At 42.0% G+C, this 21,065-nt stretch overlaps 1 protein-coding gene across 2 annotated transcripts; it reads right to left on the bottom strand.

The window, feature by feature from the left end:
• Positions 1-1,573: 1,573 nt before the first annotated feature.
• LOC309703589 (interferon-inducible GTPase 5-like) lies at positions 1,574-17,088 on the bottom strand. 2 transcript variants are annotated; one of them, XM_082528504.1, is made up of 3 exons: positions 16,984-17,088; positions 3,133-3,695; positions 1,574-2,975 (listed from the first exon to the last, which is right to left on the bottom strand). In XM_082528504.1, exons 2-3 carry the CDS (start codon positions 3,686-3,688, stop codon positions 2,362-2,364), a joined length of 1,170 nt encoding a protein of 389 aa, XP_082384630.1. In that variant the 5' UTR covers positions 3,689-3,695; positions 16,984-17,088; the 3' UTR covers positions 1,574-2,361. The 2 variants fall into 2 exon arrangements, with proteins under 2 accessions (XP_082384630.1, XP_082384631.1); XM_082528505.1 differs by lacking the exon at positions 16,984-17,088 and having other exon boundaries at positions 3,133-3,864.
• Between the last annotated feature and the right edge of the window lie 3,977 nt (positions 17,089-21,065).

Raw genomic sequence — 21,065 nt, 5'->3', positions numbered from 1 at the left:
ACCTCTACTGGCCACTCTACAAAACTACAGGTGAACTAACAACTGAACAGAATAAAACCATAACTACGGGGCCTTTTGTACAACTTGAGCAGATAACCAAGGAGTGCAGTAGGAGCTGTTGTGGACGTTTTCCACTTAAATAAAGCCTGCAGACGAGCGATGAGCGGTAGCTAACATTCTTTAAATAAACACACAAAGAACAGACAACCAAGCTTGATGAAGTCCCTGCATGTCCGCGGGACAGACGGTCAGCAGAGTCTCCCTGAGCCTAGCATGGCTCTCAGTTAAATACCTTCTCCAGGAACAAAAGGCAGTACACAGCTGTTTCACACCTTAAGGTTCACACTCCCTTGCTACCTCCCAGAGTCCTCAAAGAGACAAAAGACTCTTCCTGTGGAGTTGTCTGCTTCCCCCAACTTCCTTACTACACCCCCTATTAACGTATGAGTGTCAGACATGTTAAAATCCAGTGGCACCAAGGCATCATACAATAATGTGATTAATACATAAGTGAAAGAAATTCCTATACAGAGCAAACAGTTTAATCTGCTTGAGTGGGTGGAGGCCATCGTGTACAACGTACTTCTTCAGATGATTATCCTCCTCAGTTTGTTGGTCACTTTCCAGCTGATGGAGCAATGAGCCTGTGGCTGGGTCCTCAAGCTGCAATTGACGAACATGCGGGCGGTCCAAAACAATTACAGAAGATAGAGCACGAAGGTCCATGCTTCCAATCACAGCATAGGGAGGGAGAAGATCGATAGGGGCATCCACATCTGGGAGGGGTTTACGTGAAGGGGTATTGGGCGCCTGATTACGTTCTCCAGGTTTGTGGATAATGCTGAAGTCAAAGTCATGAAGGCAAAGAGACCACCGAGCAAGCCTGCGGGGATTTGGTCAAGACATCAACCACTTGAGGCTGCTGTGGTCAGTGTAAATAGTTACATGCATGCCCTAGACATTGTACAGCACTTTGGTCAACATTGCTGTCATAATTAAATGTGCTATATAAATAAATAAGCGATAAATGATTTGTGGCTTAAGATTAAAGGCAGATGGTATAGTTGCCGTGCTAAGCTGGTCCCTAATCTCACTGGCACTTAGACATCCTCTTTAGAAAACCTTTATGTTTGGCATGATTGTAGCTAAAAGGTTTATTCTTAGTTCCTGGAAATGTCCCTTTTTTGGGTTTGGTTGAGATGATTGCATGTTTGTATGTTGAAGAGGTGCTTTATTGTCTGGATGACACTCACATTAAATTTGTCGAAAACTGGGGCCCTTTCTTCAATCATATTAACGGGGATTAAACATAATCTTTAACATATTTGACTGCACTTTACGTTTATATGAAACCGCACTTCTGCCGGACCCTGATTCCATCCTGGACTTGTTCCCCACATCTTTTCGACTCAGTGAACTCTTTGGTGCCTTGTCTAACTTCACACATAAGATCATCTTCTTCAGACTCTAGGGTTTGTCTTTACTTTTGATTTGGACTCACCAACTAGTGTGGGGTTTTTTTGATTTCCTTTCTCTGTGTTTGGATGTTTTGTTTTGTTTTAAAATTTGTTTCTTTCGTCTGGTGTGATTTGGTGTGATGTAATTTTGAATTTAAAATCTTATAAGTAAACATAAAAAAAACCCAAAGAAAAAAAAACAACAGGACAAAAACACCACAGCTTAGTTCCTGTTCCACACATCTCTGTTCATCATCAAACACACTGCAGTAAAAGTATTTATTATGCTGTAAGCTAAGATATGATAACAAAAAAAGAGTTTCATCACAAAGTAAATCAAATAAAAGAAGTTCAGATGATGATGTTTCAGGAGTAACTAACACATGACCTGATCTGTAAAAAGTAATGACATCACCAAATCAAATCACCAAAAGATTAGAAAAAAAAGTTAGGAGCTCTTCCTAACAGTTTTTATCTGATTAATAAAATCACATTTGTTCCTGTATTGATTTAATGAGAAGAAATGAGACTTGCTGAGGCCTTTGATACACTTATTAACTATAGCATGATTATGGCTCAAACGTACAAGTGCAACGTGATTTGGTTTAGAATAGAATGGAATAGAATTCAACTTTACTGTCATTGCACATGTCACAAGTACAAGGCAACGAAATGCAGTTTGCATCCATTCAGAAAGTTCTTTAGCGATAATGTAGATATAATACAGAATATAGCTCTATTATAGGTATGTTACAATATACATGGTATGTTATGAGTATACTATAAGTATGTACAGGGTATAGCTGTAGCGAGTGTACAAGCTATGTACAGGCTACGGGTTTCAGTATATTTATTATTGATGATTCATTACTCATCTTTTACTTTCAAATTCACGCTGATGTATTCAGACTAAAGCTCTTTCGAACACCCTCTGAGCATCATCAGCAAGCTCATCAAGGATCAATTCCAGAGTTTTACAGTTTTCGTTGAAAGAGAAAATCAGTGCTAATGGGATTCCAAAAATTGGAATATATCTGGATGCTGCAGTTCTTGTAGCTCTGTGTTTAAGTTCGGTCAGTGCCTGCTGGACGCGCTCTTTAGTTATTTCTGCTGCAGCCAGTGGTGAATTGATGACAGCACACAGGTCAGCGTATGGCACACCTGTTCTGGCAGAAAGTCTCTTCAGAGATGACACATTGAGACCAAACGCGAAAACATATTCTGTGACAGCACTAACCAGCACAGCAAGATCAACAAGCATGGAAAGCCCAGGAAGTGGAACAGCTGATCCAATTGCAGACAGAGTAGCGTAGTAATATACTTTGTTCTGAAAAGCTTCCTTCTTCTTGATGATGATCTCTGGGTTGATGTTGGGCATGACAAACAGCAGAGTGTCCCTCTTGTTCTTAGGAAGGTCTCTCTCTAAGGTCTGCTGCAAGAGAGGGAAGTCATACAGGTGGAGCTCAAAGCTAGACACCAGGAAGACCTTTGGAGACTCGATGCCTAACTGTGCAACTCCTGTGTCACAGAAGAAACACACATAAAGATAATGTAAAAAAATGCATATAATATGAAGTCCTATAAAAACAACAACAAATCATTTAAAACTTGGATCTGAATGTTTTTTAAAAGTGAATCTCAGATATCACTGAGATTTAAGTGATGAGACACTCACTGTGAACGCAGTCTTCTCTGATTACTTTAAGAGTCTCCTCTTCACTGAAGTCTGTCTCTCTTCTCTCAGCTCGTATATCGTTGTCAATTTTTGAGAGAACAAAGTAGAACTTTTTCTCCATCCTCTCAATCTCTTTTACAAGTTTCACGTCATTTTCTGTAAAGCGAATGCCTGAGATAATGATGAAGAAGTCAAACTTCTCAAATCCAACAAGCTTCAGGTACTTATCAGCTGGAAACTTGGTGGTGCCGATTCCAGGAATATCCCATAAAGTAACATTGAGATAGTTTGGATGGGGATATGGCGTACACTCTAAGGTTGCTTCTGTAATACCAGTAGGCGCAGCTTTCTCATCATCATTGGACAGCCCTCTGAGGGCATTAACAAAGGTGGATTTACCAGCTCCAGTTTCTCCTGTGATGGCGATATTTAGTGGAATATTATTTAGTGTTTCTAAGTATTCTTGAATCCTTGCGGCTGCTGCAGCAGTGTCGTTTTCCAGGTCTTCTCTAACTCCAGGAATTTCTTCTGGATTCAAATCATTTAGATCCTCCATGCTGATCCTTAAACAGAAGAAGAAAACCTGAGAAAATGTCACTTTTATCTTCAACTAAAGAATATGTATATAGAGTATCTACTTCTATTCAATGTTATCGCTTAAAATCATAGATCACATGTTTTTGTTTTTATTTTTTGGGGGAGAGTAAAACTGTCAGACTTTTTAAGTATTAAGCTCAGAAACTGTCCTTAGATAAATTCATTTGTTTTGAGATAGATAAGAAGAGTTTAAAAATATCAAAGTTCAGTGACTGAAAACATGTTTGCATTGTTTAAAAAAAATTATCTTTCTTTTATTGTGAATTGCTGTGAGAAATGTAATTTCCTACGGAGATATGGGTCTGTGAAGGTAGCACAGGGTGGAGAAGAAAAAAGTGGTGCTCTAGTTTATTAGTAAATGAGTTTAGACCAATGACTGTAGAAAACATGGACGACCGACAGCTCCCCAAAAATGAAGCCAAAACGTCTCTATCGCCCCCTGGTGTCTGGCTGCAGTATAGGTCATAAACCCCGCCTCCTCCATGTTAGTGGATGGGACTGGGGTCAGACTAAAATAAATTAATTCTCAGATAATTTTTTTCCAAAGATTCTTTCTTTTGTTATCAATAGCTCTCATCACGCTGATTTATGTCCAAGGGGTCTCCTCTCCCATAAGTTTGATTCTAATTCCTACCGCGGTGATGTTAAATTGGGGTGAAACGTCATCATAACAGCTTTGACTGACAGCTGCAGTCACGAGGAAACTTGCGTATCTCTGTCCGGGAATAGCAGATTTAGCTGTGAGAGAAGGGCCAGCGTTTACGCTACGAAAACACGCCCGACTGTTTTAACCTGACAGACTGAACAAGTCTGTCCCGTATTCAGCAAGTGAAAATAAAATAAACAATAAAAGGTGAATCAAATAGACCATTACGGCAAGGCTGGGATGGTCCATTTGGTAAAGTAAATCCGTTGGGCATCTTTCTTTGCCTTTAGACAATAATTCTGATGGCAAAAGAGCCAAACGGGACAAGCAAAAAAAACCCAAACCTGACAGCCTGAGGTGTTCTTCAGTAAACTGGACTAGACGACAGAAGGACCCGAGGCCACGCTGCACTTTTTCGGTAAGTTAAATGTGTTTTTAAGCTAATCCGTTACTACCATCCTTAACTCACAGTGGCTGGGAAGTGCAAATCTATACTAGTTATACTAGTGATGTGCAGTCCTGAAATATCGATTCCTCCGATACCAATCATTTATGTTCTAGAATCGATTCTCACCTGAAAATATTTTTTGTTTTGTTTTGTTTTTTTTGCCTGTCCCGTTTGGCTCTTTTGCCATCGGAGTTATTGTCTAAAGGCGAGGAAAGATGCCCAACGGATTTACTTTACCAAACTGACCATCCCAGCCTTGCCGTAATGGTCTATTTGATCCACCTTTTATTGTTTATTTTATTTATTTTTTTATTTTCACTTGCTAGATACGGGACAGACTTGAATGAGGAAAAGAAAAGGGAGAAAGGAAGAGGGGGGAAAAACAGCGGAGAAGAGGGACGGGGATAAAGGGCAAAAAAACAAAAACCAACTAAATAAGCAGACAAAAAAAAACATATATCGATCACCTGGATCACCTCTTGAGAAAGAAAAGAAAATAAGCAGAAGAAAAAGAGAGCAATACAATAAACAACATTACAATGATATATGGGAATATAACAGTAAATACTAAATATCAAACATTATTGTGCAGCACGTAAGATCAACAGCACACAGTGTGCTTTGAGGTAGGAGCCAAAAAGGGTGTAGTTTGTGTGTGTGAGCACCCGTGTGTACACCTGTGAGCATGGACGCGCTTGTATTAAAAGGTTCCTTCATCTAATGATCTGCTAGAGCAGTGGTTCTTAACCTGGGTTCGATCGAACCCTAGGGGTTCGGTGAGTCAGTCTCAGGGGTTCGGCAGAGCCTCCGCCATGACATGCACGGCTCATTTTGTGCACCAGTAAAAAACATATCTATGTCTTGAATTTGAAAAAAATCACATTTTATTTTTCACTAAAGAGGGGTTCAGTGAATGCGCATATGAAACTGGTGGGGTTCGGTACCTCCAACAAGGTTAAGAACCACTGTGCTAGAGGGTGTGGGGGGGTCACAGCCCCATCCTCCAGGGCATGCAGCAGGTATGGAGGAGATCAAAACTCCAGACATCCTGAAAATATGTTAAAAGTTTTTTTGTGACCCAGAAAGAGAAATAAGAGTAATATTAAAACTAAGTCGCTGCCGCCATTGTTGGAGACTGGAATTGGCTGGGCTGCGCGATGAATTCTGTGATATGGTTTTTCAGTTTTGTTGTCCGGGTGGAAAATCTGGAGAAATTCGAGAGAATGGTGGCTCCGGGAGATTTGCGGGAGGGGCACTGAAATTCGGGATTCTCCGGGAAAAAATCGGGAGGGTTGGCATGTATGGTTGTGGCAACATCACTAACCTTGGCACATCACTTTCAATGTGGGAGGTCAGTACCACAGGCCTGTAATCCTGGGCACCACTGGGACGTGGTGTCTTTGGTACAGGGACGAGGACTGATGTCTTCCACAGCACTGGGACCCTCTGCAGATTCAGACTCAGCATGAACAGTTTATGGAAGACTCCATTTGTCTCTTAACCTGGTCTTGAGTGAAAGTGTATGGGTGGGGGAGGGGTGTCAGGACTTTCACCGGAGGAAAAGGTGCTATGTATAGAGGCCAGGTGGCTACAGCCTGGCCACACAAAGGGGGAGCTACTGGGTCTGATCCGCTGCACTATAGTTTCGCCAGTTGCAAAGCAACCGCTGCAACTACTGGCCTTCAACTCTCTCCTGTCTTTAGTAACTAAGGGAGTTGCTCCTATCTCACAGGGAACTGCACAAATGCTGCAACAGGAGTGCTGGATTTGGGCTGGGCCAGGACACCAGCATCAGGAGTGCCTGTTGACGGAGGTGGAGCAGTTGTCCTGTCTTGTTGACCCTCTTGACACCAGCCCCCGGTCCAGGATGGACGTACCACGTGCCAGTAAGGTGCCATGGGTATACTCGCCAATTAGTTTGCACATGATGCATCCCCTAATTTTGGGGGCAGATTGGGCGGGGTTTAATAAACTGTTAGTGACACATAGCGCCTGTGCTGCACTCATCTGTGACCCGAGCTCATCCAATGCTGACTCGGGAGGGGAGGACACAAAAGGGGTTTACTGTGTGGCCCCGCCTCCACAGGTGATTTCCCACTAAAGCAGTCTCATGAAACTGATGAAACACTCACTTTGTGAGCAGGTGATAAAAATTTAAGGTCACATGGGGCACCCTGACTGTAGGTTTCCTTCTAATGGAGCCTTAGCTTGACGCTCCGCTTGGTCCCTCTTTCCTTATCCACAAAAAACAAAAAACGAAACCGCAGTCCTTGATAGCTTCTCAATATTTACTTCAAAAGTCCAAACAGGTACACAGCAACAGAATTCCGAATTACAAAAACTTATAAAGGTCAATTCAAAATGGATGAAGAGAGATTGCGAGGTCAAAAAACCATATGGCTCCACTCTCCTCTCGCCCAACTTCCTGTTTTCTGCACTATCAAAATAAAAGCATACATTTCAAATTAAACTGCATGTAGGCTTCTACATTACCGGCCCCTAATTGTTATCAATGTCTTTGAAACAATTACTACAAAATCTTTAACTTAAATGAAAAGATCTATGGCTACATCACTTAACTGAACTTCAACTATCTTAAAAGAATCTTCTTTCACTTTCCTCCCCTCAGAGGAAACTAGTTCTTGATTTTCGAAGAGTGCATCAATTATCTTCAGCTTCTTGCAAAAGGCACAGCTTTGTAACTGGTCGACAAAGCTCATTGGTCTTGGTCTTTACTTTCACCTGACGCACCAGACCTTTCTGGTCTGGAAAGGTCTCTACGATTCTTCCTAGTGGCCATGAATTTCTGGGTGCTGTGTCATCTACGATCAGCACAACATCACCAACATGGAAATTTCTCTTAGGTGTAGTCCATCGTTGACGCTCTTGGAGCTGCATGAGGTATTCCTTGCACCAGCGTTTCCAAAAAATGTCTGCAAGATATTGGATTTGTCTCCACCTGCGATTTACATACTGGGCATCCTTGTTGAAGATTCCTGGGGGTAATTCTGGCTTAACCTTCAGCAACAGGAGATGGTTGGGTGTTAAAGCCTCCAGGTCATTGGGATCTGAAGATTCCTTTGTAATAGGCCTGCTGTTTATAATAGCCTCAGCTTCACACAGCAAGGTGTGGAGACCTTCTTCATCCAACAGTTGTTCTTTTACTGTGACGTTCAAAATTTTTCTCACTGAGCGGATGAGTCTCTCCCAGCTTCCTCCATGGTGAGATCCTGCTGGTGGATTAAAATGCCATTGGATCCCCCTTTGCTGCAATGATTTTATGATCATACTGGAGTTCCATTCTTTAATTGCTTTCTTTAACTCACTGTTAGCTGATCGGAAGTTGGTTCCATTATCCGAGTACATCTCTTTAACTTGTCCTCTTCTGGCAAGGAATCTTCTGATGGCGTTGAGACACGCATCAGTGTCAAGTGAAGATGCAACCTCCAGATGTACAGCTCGTGTGGTAAGACATGTGAAAATGACACCATATCTTTTTACTTGACTTCTTCCCCTTTTTACCAGGAATGGACCAAAGTAGTCAACACCTACTTTGGTGAACGGAGGGTCATCAGGCAGGATCCTGCATTTTGGTAAATCTGCCATTATTTGTTTGCCAGTACTTCCGTGTAGCCTTTTACAGGTGACACATTTTGACAAGAACCTTCTAATGGCTCCATTTGCTCCAGGGATCCAAAATTTTTGACGCAGATGAGCCAACATGTGATTCCGTCCGGCGTGAGCTGTAACATCATGGGTATGTCTTAACACAAGCTGTGTGATATGTGACTCCTTTGGCAAGATGACTTGCTGCTTAGCATCATCTGGCATCGCTGCTCGACTCAACCTTCCTCCAACTCTTATGACTCCATCTTGCAGTACTGGAGTCAACTTGTAGAGAGAGCCTTTTTTCTTCACCCTTTGATGTTCTTTCAGCATTGCCAAGTCCTGTTCAAAACTTTGCTTCTGACAGTACTTCACAATTTCCATTTCTGCTTTAGACAAATCATCACAGGTTAGATTTTTTCCCTTGAAAGCTTTCTTGAATTGGCTCATCCTGATTTCCTCACTCATTGTGCTTGCTTCCTTTCTCTTTGCTATTAATTCCTTAAGCAAACTCTTCAGTTTCATGAACCAGGCTACAGCACGCTTTAGCTTTGTCCAAGATGAGTAGTGATTCATCAGCTGGTCTACTGCGTCTTTGAGCCCTTGCATCTGAATGACATGTGTCTGAGCTTCTCTTTTGACCTCTAAGTCATCAAAATCCAGCATTCTGGGATCTGGATTCTTCGGCCACTGATCTTCTGAGCAGAATAGGAAACTTGGTCCCGAAAGCCAATCGCCACATTTTAAGAATGCTGCAACAGTCTGTCCTCTAGAGACATGATCTGCTGGATTCAAAGTGGTATTGACATATCTCCACTGCCGAATGTGAGAATGGCTCAAGATTACTGAGATCCTATTAGAAACAAAGGTCTTGAATCTTGTGCCTTCACTATTCAAGTACTTTAGCACAGCCGTGCTATCTGTCCAAAAAACAGATTCATGCAGTTCTACTTCTAGTTCCTTCTTTAGAAGTTTATCCATCTTCACTGCAACAGTTGCGGCAATCAGTTCCATTCGTGGGATGGTTGGACACTTCAAAGGTGCAACCCTTGCCTTTGCCATTACCAAGGTGGACTGAGTCTCGCCACTTGCATTGCGCAGCAACAGGTAGCTTGCTGTGCCATAAGTGTCTTCGCTTGCGTCAGCGAAATGATGCAACTGCGCAAAGACTGGTGCACCAAACTGCTTTGACTTGATGCTCCTGTCAACTCCAAAGTCGTCAAGCCTTTGCAAATCTGCAACCCACTTATTCCAGCTCTTAATGACGTCCTCCGGTAGGTATTCATCCCAGCCGTATTTCCTCCGACATAAATCGTGCAAGATTTTTTTCGCACACAGAATCACCGGAGCAACAAATCCCAGTGGATCAAAGATGGAGCTGAGAAGGGAAAGCAGTCCTCTTCTAGTGTTCGGTCTGTTTTTAAGGTTGATCTTGAACTTGAACTGATCTGATTCAGCACACCACTGAATTCCCAATGCTCTTTCCATCGGCAAATTACTCTCGTCCGGATTCAGAACTTTAAATCCTTGTGCTCTTTCTTCATCGGGAATTGAGTTGAGCAACTTTCTGCTGTTGCTTGACCATTTTGTTAGTCGAAATCCGCCTTTTGCCAACATGTTCCTCAAGTCAGAACACAGGGTGATTGCTGCATCCTCCTCTGCAATTGACTTAAGACAGTCGTCCACGTAAAAATTTTTCTTGACTGTCCTTGCAGCTTCTTGACCAAATTCCCTTTCGAAATCAGTAGCGCATTTCTGAAGTGCAAAAGATGCAACACTTGGCGAAGAGGTGGCACCAAAGATGTGGACCAACATTTTGTGTTCTGCAAGCTTCTCCTTGTAATTCCCATCAGACCACCAAAGAAACCTGAGGAGATCTGTATCTTCCTTGCTGACTCTGACCTGGTGGAACATGGCCTCCACATCAGCCATTACTGCCACAATCTCCTGTCGAAACCTCAGGAGGACTCCCACCAGTGAGCTTGTCAAATCCGGTCCCTGCAAGAGATGCTGGTTCAGCGATGTTCCTTGAAAGCTTGCCCCGCAGTCGAAGACAACACGTAACCTTTGCTTGACCGGATGTCTCACTCCATGATGAGGCAAATACCATGTTCGTCCCTCCAGTGACTTACATTCAGCATCGTTCAGTTTGATCGCGTAACCCTTTTTTAGGATATCATCCATATATGCAACATATTCCTCGTAAAACTTGACATCTCTGGTGAATCTTTTCTGTAAGTTCAGCGCACGTTGCACTGCGACTTCTCTGTTGCTTGGCAAGCACAGCGCCTTGCTTCTCACTGGAAGACAAATACTATAATGGCCATCCTCCAGTTTTGCAGACTGAGACACCATGTTCAGAAACTGACGATCTTCCTTGGACATTTCAAGATTTTCGTCTTGTCCTGCATCAGGAAAGTCCTGCTTAAACTGTAGCTGCCAGAGCTCTTCCAACCTGGCTACTGATATCCTATTCACAGTCACTTGTGCCGATCTGTTTCTCCCACTCATGTCGCCTCCACTCCTAAGTGGTCCATTTACTGTCCAACCTAATATTGTTCTCACTGCGTAGGGTCCATTGTCCACGCTGTTTACCACCTTAAGCGGTTCCATGGCTTTGGGAACATTCACTCCTATGAGTAATCCAACATCCGCTTGGATAGTGGGAAGTTTCACTTCCGTCAGGTGTGACCACCTGTCAACATCTTCTTGGCTTGGGATATTGTTTTTACTTACAGGAATGTGGTCTTGTGCATACACCTCTGAAAGTTTAATAAACTGGCTACCATCCAGACTACTGACTTCCAGTCCAGTCACAATGCAGGTGTTCACAACAGATTCATTTCCCATCGTGCGGAGTGAAATTTTCGTAATTCGTCCATTCAGGTTCAGTTGTTTTATCAGTGACTCTGTCACAAAGGTGGCTGAGCTGCCTTGATCCAAGAATGCATATGTTGTTACTGTCTTGGTTCCTTTCTGGGCCTTGACACGTACTGGAACGATTGGAAGAATACAATCTTCCTTACCGGCCCCAGTCATGCTGAAAGTTGCTGTTGTTTGTACGAGAGCACTTGATACGAACTGTTGAGCAGCCCCCCTTGCTGTTTCTTCTTGTGAGTCCCTATTGGTGATGTGCAGCAGGGTAGGATGCAGTCGAGAGCATTCTTGACAATGGAGCTTGTCTTTGCAGCTGCTACTCATGTGGCCATGTTTCAAACAGGCAAAACACAGTCCTATGCTCCTTAAAAACTCAATCTTGTCCTTGTGAGGCTTGTCCTTGAGCTTTCTGCAGATTTGGAGGTTGTGTTGCTCTCCCTTGCAATAAACACAAGGTTTGCTGCTTGAATCCACTTGGACGGTCCGTGTTTTTGATGCCACTTGTTTGGCACTTTCTGTCTTGTTTTCCATTTGAGGGTCAGTGATTGCTGTTGTAAACACTTTCTTTGGTTTGAATGTCTCTGCATATTGTGGCTTTGCTCTTTGTCTGAATGAGTCCTTCACACCTGTTGTAGTTTCCCTTATATTTCCATAAAGTGGGTGTAGCACGTACCTAACTTGCTTATTGATAAAGTTGACAAAATCCTTAAACTTGACCTTTTTCTTCGTTTTGTCTTGCAGGTCACAAGCATATTTTCGCCACGCTTCTTTAAGTTTGTAAGGAAGCTTGTTAGCTAATGCCCTTAGGTTAGACGTATTATCCAAGTCTTCCATGTAGTTAACATCTGTCATTGCATTGTAGCAGCCGGTGAGAAACAATGCAAAGGACTGTAGTGCAGTGCCGTCTTCTGGCTTAATTGTCTGCCAATCCAAGGCCTCCTTTATGTAGGCTTCAGCTATCTTAAAGTCATCTCCAAAAAACTCTTTGAGCATTTGTTTCGCCTTTGTATAACCCACTGAAGGTTCCATGTGGATGCAACTTTTAACCAACTCATGTGGTTGTCCACTCGTGTACTGAAGCAAATACTGTAGACGATCACGATTATTATCAGTGCGGTTTTCAATTCCATGTTCAATGGAACCGATAAAAGAGTTGTATTCAAGTGGATCTCCGTTGAAAGTTGGAATGGAGATGTCAGGTAATAGAGAAGCTTTGTGATTCTTTACCAGGTACTCAGTGACATTAACTTGCTGAGAAATGGCTTGACACAAACTATCGAGCACAGGTTCACCGGCCCTTTCAGTGCTTGGCGCAGGCACTGTCCTTTCATGCATTGGTGTCTGCACATCGTCGCCATCGTAGGGTGCTGATGAGACGTACTGCGATGTTGGGTGGAATGTGGTTTTAATTTCAGTTTTGCCATTCTGATCATCATCTGCAAAAATGCTCATGTCTGGCTGTGTATCTTCATATTTTTGCAAAACTTCCAGTTTTGCATCTGACTCAGCAAGGGCAGTCTGCATAGCATGCATTTCCTTTTTAGCCTTTATTGCAGCCTCTTTTCCTTTCATTTCTGCGTACCAATCCGCTTCTTCCTTTTCTATTGCCAAACTCTTCTCCAGAGCTGCAGCCTTTGCCTTTAATGCAGCACGCTCCATTTCTACCTTTAATCTAATAGAGGAAGATGTAGAAGAAGATGTAGAGGAAATGCTTCCGCGCTGTGATCCAGATCTACTGGAGCGTTTGCTTGCCGACTTTGATGACATGGACCTATTGTCTGCCTGCTTTCTTGTGTCGTCCTCTCTGTTCTGTTCAGAGAGTTTCATGACTTCATTCATCCACCCTTCACATTTCCAAAAGAAATCATTCAGGGACTTGTTCTTTGGATCAAACCAACTATTTTGATCTTCCAAAAATTCCTCTTCACTCATAAGTTGTTGCAGTTCAGAATTTAGGCTAGCAAAGTCTTGCTGCAAAGAGCTAAAGTCAACTCGTAATTTATTTTTAACGAGGTCAACGTTTGCATCATCTTCCATTAATTGCTCAATTTCTTTTTTCATGCCGGTTAATTGAGAGAGCTTATGTCTACGTGTGTTGACATTTCTAGTCTTGCAGTCTTCCATAGCCTTCTCAGTCATTTTTACAATCCTTTTTCCACTGTTTTGTTCGTCCATGGGTAGCAAAATTCCAAACTCAATCAATACACATGCACCTCAGCAAATTAAAAAAAAAAAAAAAAAAAGGCAAGGCAATTTAAGACTTACGGTTTTCCATCTTCAGTTTTTCCTCGGTTCGGTATTTCCTTCTTACTTTATAGTCAGGCGTTTCCAAACTCCATTAATCCGTGAAGAGCAGGTTTTTTGACTAATGTAGGTTTCCTTCTAATGGAGCCTTAGCTTGACGCTCCGCTTGGTCCCTCTTTCCTTATCCACAAAAAACAAAAAACGAAACCGCAGTCCTTGATAGCTTCTCAATATTTACTTCAAAAGTCCAAACAGGTACACAGCAACAGAATTCCGAATTACAAAAACTTATAAAGGTCAATTCAAAATGGATGAAGAGAGATTGCGAGGTCAAAAAACCATATGGCTCCACTCTCCTCTCGCCCAACTTCCTGTTTTCTGCACTATCAAAATAAAAGCATACATTTCAAATTAAACTGCATGTAGGCTTCTACACTGACAAAGCACTGACCTAGCTGCATTTCATAATTATCAGAGATAGGCTGTATCGAGTGAGTCATGATACTCACACAGAAGAACAACACCCCGGTTGTTGGTGCCAAAATGCCACCAGAAAATTATTTTCCAAGCATATAGGATGATTAATATGTGATAAAACTCTGGAGAGAATAATGACCGGATTTTATTTGCTGGGCATCTGAGTGACTGTGCACCAAGGGCACGTGTCCTGCTTGCACTGTCAGCTGGTTTACCAGCTGGCCATTCCAAAAGCACTGTGCCGAATAGAGAGCCTAATCTTGAAAGTAGAGATAGTGTCTGTCTCCTGAATCCAAACTGGAAGCTGGTTCCACAGAAGAGGGGCCTGAAAACTGAAGGCTCTGCCTCCCATTCTACTTTTAAATACTCTAGGAAGAACAAGTAGGCCTGCAGAGCGAGAGCGAAGTGCTCTAATAGGGTGATATGGTACTACAAGGTAGTGATGGGATTTCCGGCTCTTTTTAGAGATCCGGCTCTTTCGGTTCGGCTCACCAAAACGATCCGGATCTTTTGGCTCCGAACCGGATCTTCAGGTTGTTTTGTTGCTTTAATTAATTTATTATTAACAATAATATAAAATTATGCACAAAAGGAATTACTAACGTAAAAAAGGGGTTTTATTTATATATGTTTATTAGGGGTGCAACGATATTCGTATCGATATTGAACCATTCGATACAGTGCTTTCGGTTCGGTACGCATATGTATCGAACAATACAAAATTTGTAATTTATTTTATCAACTTTCCTTCTGACGATGCTGTCTGTGTTGAGCGCTCAGTGAATCTGCGTTCGACTACTCCGCCTAGGCTCGAGAGTGCAGCCTAGGCGGAGTAGTCGAACGCAGATTCACTGAGCGCTCAACACAGACAGCATCGTCAGAAGGAAGAGCGCAGGGCAAGCTAGCGAGACAGAAGTGGACCTCCCCCACCCTCATTCAGATCTGGCGTTTGGAATTATTTTGGTTTTCATGTGACGTATGACCCTGAAGGTAAGCGCGTCATGGACTAAAGTAAAACAGTATGTTGGATGTGCCATGCAATGCTCAATTACATGGGTGGGAGCTAGTGTGTTAGCGCAGTTAGCTCGTTAATGTGTTGGCCGTCTAGCCCCATGCACGGGGCGATCGGCGGTAGCTCGTTAACGGAGATTTGCCGATAATTGTGTGCTGTAGTTCCTCACTGTGGCCACTGGAGGGCAGTGAACACTCGTCGCACTCTACAGTCAGTATCACACAAACATTAAACCTGCTGATGTACCTGTAGTGAGACTCTCCTATTCATCTTCTTCTACAGAAACAGCACTGCACCTCTTTTAGCCTCCATTTAAATTGCTAAATTCTCATCTTTATTTGTAAGATGTGTGCACATTCACAGCCTAACCACAAACCAAGAGATGTTTTTTAATCAGTGTAAACTCTGTTAACATACTGACCGAAAATAACAGAATGAAATAACAATAGACTGAGTAGTTCTCAAATGACAGAGAAGAACCACAATATATACCCACATAATGAAGTTACGAGTAATAACAGATGAGGACTGTCACATGATCATAGAAAATGATTATTACAACAGCATAACTTACATAAAATATATTCTCACAAATTGAACCATGTGATTGAGCTCAGGGGGAATTGTTAGATGTACTGTTACCCAACAACTTAACTAAGCAGCAGAGTTCCCCTCAGTGATAATTGTAAAACTACAGTAGGTCTGGGCACTAATGACGAGGCAGCAGTTTTAATATTGTTCAAAGCATAAATTTAATTTTAGCTGCAGTTACATAAACATGTTTATGGTTTCAGCAACTAGTTTTTGTATTTTTATCCACATAGAAAGGAGTCTGTTTAGGTCATTTCTGATCAGGAGGCACCTCCTTGGTGAGCTGTTACAGACATGTCCCACCACGACGCCTCTGTGCAGACCCAGGATGTTTTATACACATACTTGTGATCACACGGCATTTATGCTTGTTCTTAATTAAACTTAAGATGCAAAAGATAATTATCAACAAAAAAGTTTAAAGTTCAGATAAAGATGTTTGAAGGTTAGCTGTCACAGCAGCTGATCTGCAAGCAGCGCTAAAATTCATGATTACACAAAAAAAACCCACTGTCATGATGTTTCAGTAAAGTTTATTATTCAGATATAAACTGTGTAAAAGATCACATTTGTTCCTGTAGCAATATGATAAAGTGAACAACTGGATTATGATTTGGATGCAACATTCAGAAGAGCATCTTGTGTAAAACTCTGCCACAGGAAACATGAGGAGTTACCTGCTGTTACAACCTCTCTGGTAAGTGGAAAAGGTAAAAAGGGTTTATTTATATAAAAGTTGATTTACACACTGCAGTTTCAAATGTGTCTTTAAATAATATTCTAACCGAGACATGAAGAATAATATTATTTGAATATGAATTTAAAAGGAAAAAAACGTAAAATTATGATTTACAATCAAAGTAGAAATCTTGTCCCTTAACAGTCTGAAAAAAGCTAATTTGTTTTTATTTTGTGAAAATCCAAAAGTGACTCCTGTCAGACTTTTTTTTGGTTATTAATGCCTATTATCAGACTTGAATGTATTTAAACTAAAACCCTGCATTCAGCAGATCAGATTATCTGAAACAATTATGTTAGACATGATACATATAAATGATATAAGTTATTCTCTATTCATCTAAATATAATATGATCGGATGCACTGAAACTGGCTCAATAATCAGCAGACTGTGTAATGATGAAGTAACACCCAAAGCTAAGGTCACATCAAGCAGATGGGGCAGGAAGTCATTCAGCAACCTCACCTGTATAATTATTAAATAATACTTATTATATTACCACATCTATTTAAAATAACTACATTTTCTGTGTCTTATCTTAAAGAATAAAAATGGTGACCAGAGGAAGAAAGTGACTTTAGCTTAATTCATGAGATAAATTAAAATAACTTACACTGAATTTCTGCTGAGGCTGAAAGTGAAGAGAGCAGCACACTGCAGTCAGTAACAATGTGAGAAGTTGCAGTTTGGCTTTGAGCTTTTGTGGTTAGTCACAGGAAATCCTTGCATCCAACATAACGATGAATCGACCAATCAGCGAGTCTTCATGAGGGCCTCAGTTAGATATGTAAACACAGCTGATTTACAAGAAGTCATGTGTCCATGGCAGAACTCGATGTACTACAGAGTATAGTAAAAATTGTTTTTCTATTTTTTTGTGCTTGTCACACTTTAATGTTTCAGATCATCACATAAATGTTAATATTAGACAAAGATAACACAAGCAAACACAAAATTCTGTTTCTAAATGAAGGTGTTTGTTATTAAGAGGAAAAATACAAACCTTCATGGCCATGTGTGAAAAAGTGATTAATCCCTAAACATAATAACTGGTTGAGCTAACTGAGCAGCAACAACTGCAACCAAGGATTTGCCATAAGTGGCTGTAGGTTTTTAAAGCACCGTGCAGTGTTGTAATTCAACCACATTTGTTTCAAATCAAATCACTTTTATTGTCACGTCACATGTGCAGGTACACCGGCACAGCACATGTGAGTGAAATTCTTGTGTGCAAGCTTCACAAGCAACAGAGGTGTGCAAAGTACAATACAACAGTGGTTCTCAAGCTTTTTTGCAACAAAAATTTGCAGCATGTGCAGCCACAGGTGGGAGCCCTTTATGTGTAAACAGGAAACTGCAGTCAGAGCTGCTGTGGATCCCGTGTCACTCTGACACCTCACCATCGGAACATCTCCACACAGCAGCTTCCTCCTTCCTTCTCTTCCTCGTATCCAGAGTCGGGTCGTGGAGGCAGAGCATGAGGAAGACTTCCTGTTTCCTCCTTCATGAAGATGCATCGCTCTGAGAGTGCTGATCATCATCAGATCAATACTCTGATCATTTATGGACTCTCAGACACTCCAGCTACAGATTTCACCGACATCAAGTAACTAAAGTTACTAAACATCAGTAAAGAATAAATGTTTAGGCTTTCAGTCAGACAAACATTAACAGTAACCTGTCCCATCTATCAGACACAGAGGTGAGCGATGACATCATCAGCAGAAATAAACCTGAATCCAAACAAACTGTTCGTCTCTGAGCCATGTGATGTCAGCACTGACCAGCAGAGGGCGTCAGAGTCACATGATTGAAAATAAAGGCTGTGATGTTTTTTGTCATGCTGTGATTTTCTATGTTTGTCTAAAGAATTAAAAAACTGAGTTCAAACCGAGCATGTTTAACACAAACCTCTAAAGGAAGGACGTACATCATCACGTGACTCTTCTTCTATCACTTTATTCACACTTACAGACTCCTCATCTCCATCCCTGTTGTCTCTTCTTGCCTCCTCTCTTTTGTTCTCTCCTCGCGCCCTTAATTTTTAATAAATTAGGTTCCTTATTTCTGTTCCCTCTTTATGCCTCATTCTCTCCTTCCTCCTTCCACCATGTCTTCCCCACTCACACATCCTCACTTCTTGTCTCCAGTCTCCTTGTTAAGATAAGATAAGATAAGATAAGACTTTATTGATCCCACGACAGCTCAGGTACAGATATCAGAAGGAAATATTTTACAAATAAGTACAATCAATTAAAAAAAGAAAGATAATACACTATAAACAATTGTAGCATACACAGTATGTGGTTTTAATCAGATGAGAAGTTAAGGCCACAGGCCTGAAGTTGTGCATTTTTGGCACTGGAACCACACAGGAAGTCTTCCACAGTTCAGGAACCTTCTCCAGGCTCAGGTTAAAGATGTACAGGGCCACCTGACAGAGCTGGTTGTTCCTTCCTTCTTTACTCTTTTTACCCTTTTCTTCTTTCAGCTCATCTCCTGCCTCCTTGTGCGTTCTTGTCTCAAAGTTTCCTTCACCCTTGACTCCTGCCTCATTACCTCCTCTCTCCTTGTCTCCTCAATAATTTCACTCTTCTTTAATCTCTTCTTTTCTGTCTCCTCCATGTGTCTCCTTGATTCCTGCCTCCACGTTTCCTCCTCCCTTGTCTGTGAGGTTGCATGAAGGTGAAACATGTTCAACACAAACTGATTCTTCACACACATCTGGTGCAAATGTGTGTGTGTTGATGAAGTGTGAAATTCACAGCAGCCTAATTGAATTAGACACACACTCGTTTATCCAGCCTGACGAGATCTTTTCCAACAGATGTGAGCAGATGTGTGTGTGTGTGTGCGTGCATGTGTGTGTCTGTGTGTGTGTGTGTGTGTGTGTGTGTGTGTGTGTGTGTGTGTGTGTGTGTGTGTGTGTGTGAACAGTAATTTGTCCTAATCTATGTCTGCGGGTCAGGTCTGTGTTTCATCAGGACCCATGTGTTCTGCAGGACCATCGCTCAGGTCCGTCAGGTTTAAGAGGACGGGCTCTGCTTCTCACTTCCTGTCACAGACATCCTGTAGGTTATGTTAAAGATGCGCACACTGCTCTGTTAGTGTCCTCACTGTGTACAGTGGGTCACATCAAGTTTCGGTCTGTTACAGTACAATCTGACTCACTTAAATTGTATCAGTATTTTTTTGTCTCCCGGAGAACTCACAGGATTAAAAGTAGGATGATTTCTAACTGTGCTTGGCAGCAACTGGATGCCTGCAGCCGCTTCCAGCACCACAGCACACAAACATGTATGAATAAGTTATGAAACATGAATCCATTTGGTCTGCGCTCAACAGATCTTTGAACCCTGTGAACATGAAGACTTCTTCTTCTTTGGCTTTTCTAACAAGCTGACGTCTGCCTGATTAGACAGCGTCAGCAGGAAAATACTTCCTGTGTCACCTTCAGTGTTTACACATGTTGCGAGCCAGCGTGCTGTTTGTCTCATAATAAGCTAAGTATACATTATTATTATTATTATTATGACAGAAGTCCTCCCTGAACGGCTGTCCTGCTGTGGACGTTCACTCTAGTCCTTCGTTATTCTTTCATATGCAATGTGAGGCATCAGACCTGTGACATCATCAGTTCAGCAGATCTCCACATGAAACTTTCTGGGCTGAAGAACAGATTTAAGCTTATTAGAAACTGAACTCAGATCAGATTTACGGCCATGAGTCACCGTCTGAAGACAAACCAGCAGCAGCTTCATGTGAGCGTCAGTCCGTTTATGTTTGACCTGGTTCTGATCGTTCACTGTAGAAAACCTGACAGAGTGCATTGTGGGTAAACTTTGAAGCTCGTATTAGCTCGTGGGACAGGTTCAGCATGTGACACCAGGAGCATCTCCTACCTGTGAGTCAGTCATGGGTCACGGTACTCTGTGATAATTTAACAGGTGACAAACGTTAAACAAGGTAATGAGATGTGATTTAAATCTGAGAGTTGGTTTACAGGGACCCTGATCGCAGCCGGGCCATGAAGCGTCTCCCTGAAACATCTGAATCAGTTTCAGAAGTGAACACACACACACTCAGTCCTCATCTAAAGTCCTTTAGTTCGTTCAACCGTGAAGCACAAACACTTCCTCTCTGCCCCACACACACACACACACACACACACACAGGTATTCATGTGTGTGCGTTTGATTCAGAGAAAGCAGGAAGTGGTTCGACACACTTCATATATCAGAGAGCGTGTCCATGAAGGATGCTCATTGTGTCTACACCACACACACAGCTGTTTCACCACTTCAGAGGACTTCACACTCACTTCCAGAAAACTCAAACAAAAATCAAAGCTGACATTTTAAACTCTTATGAGGACATATGAGTGTCTGAACAGATATATGTCCCCACACTAATAGGAAGACAAGCACATGCACACATTTTTCAGGGTCGTCTGGTTCAGGCTTCAGATAATCACCCATCAACTACAGCCCCTCATATGTGTGTGTTTGTGAGGACACTGTGCAGCAGAGACCTTCACGGGTTTGCTGACCTGGTTTCAGGGTTAGAGTCCCAGCAGTGAGCGACCTCGCAAACACAGCAGTGTGTGTGTGTGTGTGTGTGTGTGTGTGTGTGTGTGTGTGTGTGTGTGTGTGTGTGTGTGTGTGTGTGTGTGTGTGTGCTGCACAGGAAGCCCTT

This window comes from Aulonocara stuartgranti, assembly GCF_965226115.1.
Source record: "Aulonocara stuartgranti genome assembly, chromosome: 3".
Taxonomy (NCBI): Eukaryota; Metazoa; Chordata; class Actinopteri; order Cichliformes; family Cichlidae; genus Aulonocara; species Aulonocara stuartgranti.
The sequence above is the reverse complement of the archived record's forward strand: the minus strand, read 5'-3'. Positions and strand labels throughout refer to the sequence as shown.